Source organism: Gopherus flavomarginatus, chromosome 7 (genome assembly GCF_025201925.1).
Source record: "Gopherus flavomarginatus isolate rGopFla2 chromosome 7, rGopFla2.mat.asm, whole genome shotgun sequence".
In the NCBI taxonomy this organism is placed as follows: Eukaryota; Metazoa; Chordata; order Testudines; family Testudinidae; genus Gopherus; species Gopherus flavomarginatus.
In genome coordinates this window covers 113447939-113459158 of record NC_066623.1, presented here as the reverse complement: position 1 = coordinate 113459158, position 11220 = coordinate 113447939, and the positions used below count along the sequence as shown (strand labels likewise).

General features: G+C 51.5%; 1 protein-coding gene across 1 annotated transcript; it reads left to right on the top strand.

Moving 5' to 3' along the window:
• The first annotated feature begins 538 nt into the window (after positions 1-538).
• On the top strand, positions 539-11137 carry TOE1 (target of EGR1, exonuclease). Its single transcript, XM_050961158.1, has 7 exons — positions 539-1178; positions 2386-2426; positions 3168-3264; positions 5873-6031; positions 7157-7416; positions 8575-8746; positions 10143-11137. The coding sequence occupies exons 1-7, from the start codon at positions 1053-1055 to the stop codon at positions 10998-11000; spliced, it is 1713 nt and encodes a 570-aa protein (XP_050817115.1). The 5' UTR covers positions 539-1052; the 3' UTR covers positions 11001-11137.
• Positions 11138-11220: the final 83 nt, after the last annotated feature.

Genomic DNA, 11220 nt, shown 5'->3' with positions numbered 1-11220 from the left:
GCGCGGGCCCGTAGGGCGGGGGGCTGCGAGGGGGGGCGTCTATCCCCCGGGGGGGCAGAGGGGCTGCAGGGGGGGCTTCTATCCCCAGGAGGGGGGCAGAGAGGCTGTGGGGGCGGAGGGGTCGTTTGTTCCCGGGGGGGAGAGGGGCAGGGCTGGGGGGGGGCGTCTATCCCCTGGGGGGGGAGAGGGGCAGCACTGTGGGGTAGGGGGGCGTTTATCCCCCGGGGGGGCAGAGAGGCTGTGGTGGGGGGAAGGGGGTCGTTTATCCCCAGGAAGGGGGCAGCACTGTGGGGCCGGGGGGGGTTATCCCCTAGGAGGGGGGGGAGAGGGGCAGCACTGTGGGCCGGGGGGACGTTTATCCCCTGGGGGGGGGAGAGGGGCAGCACTGTGGGGCCGGGGGGGCTTTTATCCCCTGGGGGGGGAGAGGGGCAGCACTGTGGGGCCGGGGGGGCTTTTATCCCCTGGGGGGGGAGGGGCTGCACTGGGGGCATTTATTTCAGGGGGTGGGGCAGATGTGGCATGTGCTGGGCTTTACTGCTTTCTCTGCCCAGGCCAGCATCATGCTGAGAGAGTCATACCCATAGGTCCCAGGGCTGGTGCAGCTCTCTGCCCAGGCACCGAGCGCAGGGGATGCTGAGACTCTAGGCAGAGGCTGGCTGGGAACGGTACATAATGGTCTGCACTGCGTAGTTGTACTCAGCGATGCTGCCGCCGCTCTGATCCAGGCAGACTTGCTCATGAAAGAATCTGTGAACAAAGGGCAGCAGCCCCTTTCAGAAGCTCTGGGCACAGTGTTTTTCTCTAGGTGGACACTCTGCCACTGACTGTGAGGGTTTGGTTCTGCCTTGCTGAATTGTTGGTTGAAATTGGTGGGAGTTCCTGGTGGAGAGTATAGTGGGATCTTCTGTTGTCTGCAAAATAGTGGTCAGCACTTCTAATGTGTCCATTGTGTTGGCAGCTAGGTGCCAGCACGTTGGAGATTCTCTTTGGTCAGTGACTCCTTGAAGTTTTAAATAATTTGAGTTTCTTTGTCTCTCATTTTTGGAAGCAGCATGACTTGCGTGAAGATGACCTGCTTGGAAGTACCTGTCATTGACGTCCAGAATGACAACTTCAAAGAGCTGTGGCCGTCCATGCTCCTGGCTATAAAAACCTCTAGTTTCATAGCAGTTGACACGGTGAGTGGGATGAGGACTACTGCTTTTCTACATGAAAGATGTGTAACTCTTTATCTCAATGTTACACTTGGGGATGGAAGGAGAGAGGCTGTCTCCTGCCTTCTAGCTCTTGTCTCTGCACTGTCGTATCCATTCATTCCCACTATGCTTGTGCCTATTTGACGTGGTTAAGGCTGTCTCGGGGAGTCTGTTCCACACACTTAGTTATCCTTGGAGTAGGGATGCTTCTCCAGAATTCCACCCAATTGTTACCGAAATATCGGGTCTGCCTAGCTGAGAGCCAATAACAGCCTGACAGGGATAAGGAAAAGATGCTTTATTCTGCAGAAGAAAGGAGAGCCTTGTACCTTGGTACAAAATACTCTGTTCCATACAAATTTCACAAGCCTTTTATACACTTTTAGACAAAGACCCTTGCGTGTTAATACTTGATTGGTAGGTGTCAAACCCTGCACTCTGTTATCTGGTTAGTAAAAACTGGTTTGAAGCAAGTTTTCTCTGCTCTAAGGCAGAAGCAGAAAAGATAGTTCAAAAGTTCAGGATACTCTCATCGCCAATTTACAATGGCATGGCAGACGGTACTGAACGACTTCTGCTTCCCCCTAATGGCCAAACTGTTAGTTGTTAGGAGGGTTACCAGTAACTTTCACACAATCCTCCTCCTGCTTCATTTTGATCCTCTCCTTGATGTAAACTGGTTAGTCTTGTGTTCTTGAGGCTTCCTCCTTCTTTGAATGTTTAGAGTATCCCTCAGTAAGGGCCCATCTGAATCTTCTTACTAGAGAATATAAACCTTAGTTTGCAAGCCTCTTTCCATAGAACCCATGAGATCTTTTATCCTCCTTTTGCCAGCTTCTTCCTCATCCATTCTGCAATACACTGCCCTGACTTGTGTACAATAGCCCAGGTGAGCTGTCCTTGTTAAGCTCCTTTCAGGTCCTCCATCCTAAAGGGCTTGATGGTTGATCTGAAGCACCCTTCGATCTTGCGTGATGCAGCAGGCAGTACCTGCCTGTAGGTGAAGGAGAGCATTCTTCAGTCAAACGTGCAACAGGATTTAAATTGGCACCTAGCTCTTCAGTTTAGCTGCCTCCTAACACTTTGTGGCAGGGTAATTAGTTCACTCTGAGGAGATGTTAATCTTTGCATTGGATGTGAAGGGGAGGGAACACGATGATTACTCACCAAATCTCCCCTCTCTCTGCAGGAGCTAAGTGGTCTAGGAGCGAGGAAGAGTCTGCTAAACCAGTAAGTAACTTGCTGTTCTTGAATGCCAGACCCTGCTCCTAGAGGGAATACAGTATTAATCTCTACATCCATTTTCATACTTGTCTTAAAATATTATCTCTGGGTGCCTTCGTGCCAAAGTGGTTTTACTCCTGCTGTTAGGGATGGAACCTCTTCCTGCTGTTACCCCTGGTGCTCTGTCCTACTGGTAGAACCGAGCGAGGCTAGCAGCCACATTGCAAGCACAGTTCCTTCTGGACATTGTCACTGGGAGACTCAGCTGAAAGCACCATTTCAGCTGGGGACTGGGAGAGAGCTGGCCTCAGCCTTGTGATTGTGGAAGTTGCTGACTAACGTGCTGTGTAGTTCACAGAACAGAAAGCTCCGATTGTTGACTTTATATAGGACCAGAGGTACCAGCCTGGACCCACCTCCTTCTAGTTAGCTGTGTCCTGTGCTCTCACCCATCCTGGACCTCGAGCTGCTTGTGGTTGTGAAAAATGAGGGTGGGACCAGCCTGATCTCCCTGGTGCAGAGACTGGACAAAGTGAAAGGGAGACAAGAGCAGCAACAGCATATCCTGGGGCCCGAATAAGGGCTTTCCTTAAGGTAGGGGAGGGGGACTAGTCTGCCACACAAACCTGAAGCCCTCATAGCTGCAATCGGTAGGAGTTTGTGCCTCAAGGAGAGTAGTACTGTGTGTCGTCATTGTAGCAAGTCTGCTTATTGCTGCCCTAGCTGACCTCTCCTCTCTCAATGCAGATGTATTGAAGAGAGATACAAAGCTGTCTGCAGTGCTGCCAGAACACGCTCTGTCCTGTCTTTAGGAATCGCTTGTTTCAAACAGCTCCCAGACAAGGTATGTTGCCTGCTCAATCCACTCCTGTCTGTCATCATATCTGGACAAAATGTAGCAGGAGCCAGTGTCTTAGGCCTTGTCTACACTACACATTTAAACCGATTTTAGCAGCGTTAAACCAATTTAACGCTTACCCGTCCACACAGAGGCCCTTTATATCGATATAAAGGGCTCTTTAAACAGGTTTCTGTACTCCTCCCCAACAAGAGGAGTAGCGCTAAAATCGGTATTACCATATCAGATTAGGGTTAGTGTGGCCGCAAATTGACGATATTGGCCTCCGGGCGGTATCCCACAGTGCACCATTGTGACTGCTCTGGACAGCAATCCGAACTCGGATGCAGTGGCCAGGTAAACAGGAAAAGCCCCGTGAACTTTTGGATTGCATTTCCTGTTTGCCCAGCGTGGAGCTCTGATCAGCACGGGTGGCGATGCAGTCCCAAATCCAAAAAGAGCTCCAGCATGGACTGTATGGGAGATACTGGATCTGATCGCTGTATGGGGAGACAAATCTGTTCTACCAGAGTTCCATTACAGAAGACGAAACGCCAAAGAATTTGAAAAAAATCTCCAGGCCATGATACAGAGTCCACAGCACAGTGCTGTGTGACAAGCGTAACGGAAGGCCAAAGAATCAAATGGACGCTCATGGAGGGAAGGAGGGAGGGGGTACTGAGGACTCCAGCTATCCCACAGTCCCCAGCAGTCTCCAAAAAGTATTTGCAGTCTTGGCTGAGCTCCCAATGCCTGTAGGGTCAAACACATTGTCCGGGGTGGCTCAGGGTATAGCTCGTCAATGTACCCCCCCCTCCCCCCCAAAAGAAAAGGGAAAAAAATCGTTTGACTTTTTTCAATGTCACCCTATGTCTACTGAATGCTGCTGGTAGATGCGATGCTGCGGCAGTGAAGAGCAGTATCCACTCCCCTCCCCTTCCCGGTGGCAGACGGTACAATATGACTGCTATCCGTCGTCATCATCAGCCCTTGAGTGCTCCTGGCAGGCCTCAGGTGAGCCTGGCCGGGGGTGCCTGGGTAAATATAGGAATGATTCCTGGTCATTCCCAGTAGATGGTACAGAATGGCTGGTAACCGTCCTCATCATAGCAACTGAGGGCTGAGCTCCATCAGCCCCCTCCCTTTCACGTGTAAAGAAAAGATTCTGTACTGCCTGGACTATCATAGCAGCAGGATGCTGGGCTCCTCTCCCCCGCACTGCTTAATGTCCTGCCTGGACTGTCATAGCACCGGGAGGCTGCCTCCCCCTCATTTTATCTCAGTAACAAGTCAGTGTTTCTTATTCCTGTATTCTTTATTACTTCATCACACAAATGAGGGGGACACTGCCATCGTAGCCCAGGAAGGTTTGGGGAGGAGGGAAGCAACGGGTGGGGTTGTTGCAGGGACACCCCCTAGAATGGCATGCAGCTCATCATTTCTGTGGGATCTGACACAGAGCGGCTGTGCTCTCTGGTTCTCTAATACACTGGTTCCCTAGTACACTTGCCCCATATTCTAGGCAGGACTGACTCTATTTTTAGATACCATAAAGGAGGGATTGACTCAGGGAGTCATTCCCATTTTTGTCTTTGCGCCCCCGGCCAACCTCAGCCAGGGGCACCCATTACAGCAGCAGACGGTACAGAATGACAGATAACAGTCATCTCATTGCCAATTTACAATGGCACAGCAGACGGTACAGAACGACTGATAACCGTCTCTGCTATCATGCAAAGGCAAATGAATGCTATTGTGTAGCACTGCAGTATCGCCTCTGTCAGCGGCATCCAGTACACATACAGTGACAGTAAAAAAAAAGCTGAACGGGCTCCATGGTTGCCGTGCTATGGCATCTGCCAGGGCAATCCAGGGAAAAAGGTGCGAAATGATTGTCTGCCGTTGTTTTCCCGGAGGAAGGAATGAGTGACGACATTTACCCAGAACCACCCGCGACTATGATTTTTGCCCCATCAGGCACTGGGATCTCAACCCAGAATTCCAAGGGGCGGGGGAGACTGTGGGAACTGTGGGATAGCTACCCTCAGTGCAACACTGCAGAAATTGACGCTAGCCTCGGACCATGGATGCACACCGCCAAATTAATGTGCTTAGTGTGGCCGCGTGCACTCGACTTTTTATACAATCTGTTTTACAAAACCGGTTTATGTAAAATCGGAATAATCCTGTAGTGTAGATGTACCCTTAGTTAAAAGTTAGTGACTTAGCTGAAGGAGCCTTTCATGTGATGCTGCTGAGCTGCTGGTTCTCAGTGGCTGGTTGTGCTAGAGATAGATGTGCCAGTAGCGCTGTTGTTTTAGGGCACACTTCTGTAGGCAGCAGAGTTTCTGCGGCAAGGGGCTCAGAGTGAGGAGCCCAGCATCAGCTCTCGCTGAAGTCAAAAGGCACTTGGAACACTGCGGGAGGTCTGAGTCCCTGGCTGGACTAGGCGGTAGAAGGTGAGTGGTGGGAGACGTTTCTTTAAGTTCCCATGTCGTGTTTTCAGTCCCAGCCGCTAGTGAAATAGCTGTTAGGAGTCCCAGGCCATTGCTGTTCGCTGTATGACTTGTCTTACTGGCCTGTCTAACTTTCTCCTGTTGATTTGTCTCTTCAGTCTGAGAATACGTACCTCTCCCAAATCTACAACCTGACCCTGCTGTGTATGGAGGAGTATATCATCGAACCGCAGTCAGTTCAGTTTCTGGTGCAACACGGCTTTGACTTCAACAAACAGTACTCACAGGGCATTCCCTACCACAAGGGCAATGACAAGGTACCTATATGCATTGGGGAGATTCCCTGCCACAAGTCCCCTCTTTCTATCCTCCAGATCACGGTATTTGAAGGGGAGCTCTGCTCTAGCAGCTGCTCAGGTACAGCCCTCCCCGCTGGAGGAGGAAATCTGTTCCCCAGCCCTGTCTGCTCCAGGCAGTCACAAGGGGAGATCCTTCAGGTTTCGGAGCTGGGGCTACATGATGTTTGAGAGCAAGATGGAGGTGGATTGTGCTGATCCAGTACAGAGGGCCAAACTACTTCTCACTCTTCTTCACATGGCTGATGTAAGAGAGCAACAACTATAATTGTACGAGTGAGATGGTTAAGCCAGGTAATTGCGTCTGAGCAGCAGGGTGTATTGCTGTGATGCCTCCTTCGTATTTGTGAATTGAGCATTGAGTTCTGTGTTCCATCGTCTGTTCTGAGTGACCACAGTCACACACCAGAGAGTCTTTAATTTTCCATTTGTGCAGCAAGTATCCGCATCTGCGATGGCTTGGGTGGATGTGGTTTACGGTTGCTTATGAGCTTTGTGGGAGATCAAAGGCAGGGATCTTCTGTGTTGAGTCTTTCACAAGGGGTGTGTTTGTGACTTATGATCTCCATTCAGCCTTCCAAGCTTCACCGGGGTTGAAGTTGCCTTCTTGATGATTGGGGCCAAAAGGGCTTACATGACTTTAAGCAGTGGTGAGGGATGTTGTTAAGGCTCTGGTGGATGGGAAGATGTTCGTTTTCCATGATCCTCTGGAATTCCTGGGCTGGTGTGCAGAAATGCCTTGTGGGTTGAGTAGTGCTGCTAGGGGCTAGCTAATCCCCAGAGCCAGGAGAGGGTGCTGAAAGGCATGTTGTGGGGATCCTGACTGCACGTCTGTCCTCCAAGTGGCTTCACTTCTCTTCTCCCCTCACATCCAGCCTGCATCTTGCTAGGAGCCACTTTCCCCATGCTGCTGGGCTGTCCCCCTGTCCAGAATGAGCAGTGATTGGCTCTCGCTCCAGTAACAGAGGCTGAGGACAAGGGCTTTCTGGCATAGGGCGCATAGTGGCTATATTGAAGAGAGCCAGTGGGTAAGTGCAGCTGGATGGGCAGATTGAGGCTCACTGACCTTAACCCTTGCCTTACCAGGGCAATGAGAACCAGAGCCAGAACGTTCGTGCTTTCTTCTTGGAGCTGATCCGAGCAAAGAAACCCCTCATTCTGCACAATGGCCTGATTGATCTAGTGTTCCTGTACCAGTGCTTCTACGCCCACCTCCCTGATAATCTTGGCACCTTCACCGCTGACCTTTCGGAGATGTTCCCAGCTGGGATATACGATACCAAATACGCCTCTGAGTTCGAGACCCGCTTTGTAGCCTCCTATCTGGAGTACGCCTACAAGAAATGGTATGTGACACTTCATGCACTTTGAGGGCTTGGGGGAGGTTCGCCGGCTTCCAGACACAAACAGATGTGAATCTTTCTAAACCGCCCTGCTCACGCATCCCATAGAGATGATCATGTGTTTGTGCCTCTCCCCTGTTGTTCCAGCCTAAGGATGGTGGCAGGAAGACAAGCTCTGATTTCCTTAGAGCTTAGGTGGAGAACAAGCACCAGGAAGACAAACATCTAAGCAAGGAAGATGCTGTTTCTGCAGATTCCCCTTATTAAATAATCCAGCAGAGGAGTCAGTGCAGCTATTAATGGAATTGAAATACCGGTGTTAAAATCAGACTGGTTGCTGATGGCCCTTTCGCTGTCATGGCAAACAGGTGTCAGCTCTACAGTACAAGGGCACTTTCTCTGCTGTGGCCTTCCCTTTAACCACAACTATCATGTCTCACTTTCCCACTGAGGGGCGTGTGCTCCTTCTTCTGGGGTGTAAGCGTTCCCTTCATCCCACCCAGAACTGTCTCCTGCTGAGGGTATTTCCTGGCAGACTTGAGTTGGAAGCAGCCACGTACATCGGTCTTGTCTATCTCTGCCATAGTTAAAGGCCCCAGTTCTGCAGTTGTTAAACACTCTGACCTCTGCTTTAGCTGCATTAGGAATCTGGCCCTGAACCAGATGACTGGCAGTGGTGCAGCCTACCTGACCCTCTCCCCTGAACTTCATCCAGTGGTTTTAAAGCTGTTTTTAGCACTTGTTTTGGGAACCAGGAGGCAAGAACTGCAGGAATCTGCTGGATAGTCCCTAGGTCAGCTCATTGACTCTCCTGTTTTCCGTTCTGAGGCCGTCTCTTCTCCCCTCCAGTCAGAACTCCTCCTGACTCTAATGGAAGTCGTCCAAACCGAGACCTGATCCCTTAAGTTATTCCTGTGCTGTGTCAAGAGTTCCGCATGCTCCTTCTGAGCAGCCTTAGCCATGGAAGCTTTAGCCATGGAGATCGCTGCACATGGAAAGAACCCTTCTCTAGGTCCAGAGAGAAGGAACTATTATTACACGTGCCTCGTGACGAGGAAAATAAATTGTGAAAAGCTGTCTCTGAGAACAGTTTCCTTGGGACTTCCCTGCTCTGCCCTGGGCTTTCTGCAAAGAGCCTAACTGAATCTTTGTGTGTTCCAGCAAACGAGAGAATTGCAAGCGGAAGGATTCCAGCAGCCAGCACCTATCCATTGAGTTTTGTAACTACCCCGCAAGCATGTCTCCATACGTAGACTATCGCTACTGCTCCATGGCAGACACTGATCGCAATGTGGCAGATACAAATAAGGTCCAAGTCTGTGAAACATTCTCGGTGAGTAGTATTAGCACCTAGTCCTGCAGACAAGTATAGAAAGCCAAATGCATACAAAATAAATGGGGTGAGGGAGGGAGATTGGGACCTTCTGGTCACCCAGTCTCATAATACAGTGACACTGAAAGGTAGCAAATTCAACACTGAAAAGGAAACATTCTTACAACCCGCAGTTAGCCTTTGGAATTCACTGCCACAGGTTGAGGCCATAAGTTCTGTTGATTGAGGAAGGGATTAGACACTTGTATGGCTAATAGGAGTATCACTGACGAACTGTTCTGGAAGAGATATAAACACACCTGCTTGAGGGAACAAGCCAGCTTCTGACTAATGGTGGTTAAAAGAATTTCTATAGACAGTCTATCCCACAGCTGCCTCCAGAATGGTTTCAAATACCTTCCTGTAGGCAGAAGGAACCGTCCGCACGCTACTGAACGAGCTGGCCCAGTGGCCTGAGCTAGTATCCAGACTCCTGTACTTCAGATCAAAGTCATTCTTGATGCAACTCCACTGAAGCACAAGCTCCGGTCTGACTGGCTAAGGCTACGTTTTAGTCACGGTTATTTTTAGTAAAAGTCATTGACAGGCCACAGGCCGTAAACAAAATTTCAAAGGCCTGTGACCTGTCCATGACTTTTACTAAAAATACTTGTGGTGACTAAAACAGCTGGGGAGCTGTGGGTGTTCTGGGGGGCGGTGCAGGACCCTGCTGGTGCTGGGGGGAGGGTTGGTGGGGCTGTTAGGGGCTTCCTACCTGTCTCCGCATTCCTGCAGCTCCTAGGCAGTGTAGGGGCCGGGGGGAACTGCAGCTAGTGGGAGGTGTGAGGCAAGGCCTGCAGGCAGCATGTGGCACCGAGACCCCTGGCCCCTCCGCCACCTAGGAGCTGCAGGGCTATGCCGGTAGGTGCCAGGAAGCCCCCCACTCTGAGGTATGGGCCCCCCCCAGCCCTCAGAACCCTCTCACACACCCAAACTGCTGGTGGCCCAGGGGCAGCCCCTGAGTCAGCACCAGCCACTGCAGAAGTCAGGGAATCCATGACAGACTCGCAGCCTTAACCAGGGCCAGTTCCCAGTATGTTTAAGGAAGACACAATCCCACCGTGCACATTCGCATGTCTAGCTTTCTTTGTGCAGAGCCCTTCCTAAAGAGAATCCCCCCCGGCCTCCACGCTGCTCCCTGGTTGTCAGCCATTCTGTAGGCCAGCAGGAAGGATCACTGGTGGTTCAGACCACACCCTGAACTGCTGCTGTGCCCGGAGCAGAGGGAGCCATAAGTGTCAGGCTAGGAGAAATGCCCAGTGCAGCTGACCCTGCCTCTCCCCACTCACTGGGTAACGTAGCTGTAAACATGAAGCTCGTTCCTGTCGCTGCTTATGGCGTGTGCCTTTCTCACTAGGCCTACGGCTGGTGTCCCAACGGGGTGAAGTGTTCCCGGTCTCACAACATCGACCTCATTATCGACGAGGATGAGAAGTTTAAAGAGGAGAAGCGGAAGAAGCGGAAGCAGAGGTGGAGGCGCCAGAAGAATGCAGAGGAGTCCGTGAAAGCGTCTGAGCAGGGAAGTCCGGGAAGGGGGAAGGACATGGAGGTGACTCAGAATGGGGAGGACGGGCCTCCATGCAAACAAAGCTGCCCTGGCAGCCTGGCTGCTGGGATGCTCCCTGCTCGTGCAGAGCCAGCAGGGAACGGTTCCAGTGAGGAGGGCCCCCTGCTGGAGGCGGAGAGTTCGATTGACATGGACCGTGAGCCTGGCTCTGACAGTGCAACAGATGTCAAGATGGAGGATGATCTGGGGGATGCCACAGACCAGGCGAGCAGCACTCACCCAGCTGCCCCCCCAGTAGAAACAGATGTCAGTCTCGCTGCCAGAGGAAACGCCTTGGACAGCAGCCAAGTGAAAGGGCAGCAGGTGGGCACTGATGAGCGAGGCTCAACTGTCCACCCGCAGAGCTGTTCTGAAACTAAAACCCCATCCTCTGCCAGGGAGCACACGGCGTCCCAGGAGAGCCGCTCGGAAGGGGGCATTCACCGAGCTGGCTTTGATGCCTTCATGACTGGCTATATCATGGCCTATGTCTGGATGCTTAAGAAAGGAGAGGGCAGCGACTCTGGCTCTGGGCCCTGGCTGCCAGACTGTCACAATAAGTTGTATCTCAGTGGGAAATCGGTGCCACTTCAGATAGTGAAGAGTTTGTTTTCTAAATCCTCCAAAGCCCACAGCCAGAAAATGAAGTTGGCCTGGGCTAGTGGCTAGAACTGGGAGACTCTCGTTTTTGTGTTTTCCTCCAGCACTTGGAGGCTTTTCACTTGGTACATGAAGAGTTTAGCAGGAGGGAAGCAAGTTCTTAGTCATGTTTTATTTCTGTACAATTAAATTGCACCCTGCCTGAATTCCCATATGGTCTTCCTTACCCAGGGGCAGCAGCGCTGTGGGTCTGAGACTGCATTGGCTGGCTCCTGCTTTTAGTGTGGTG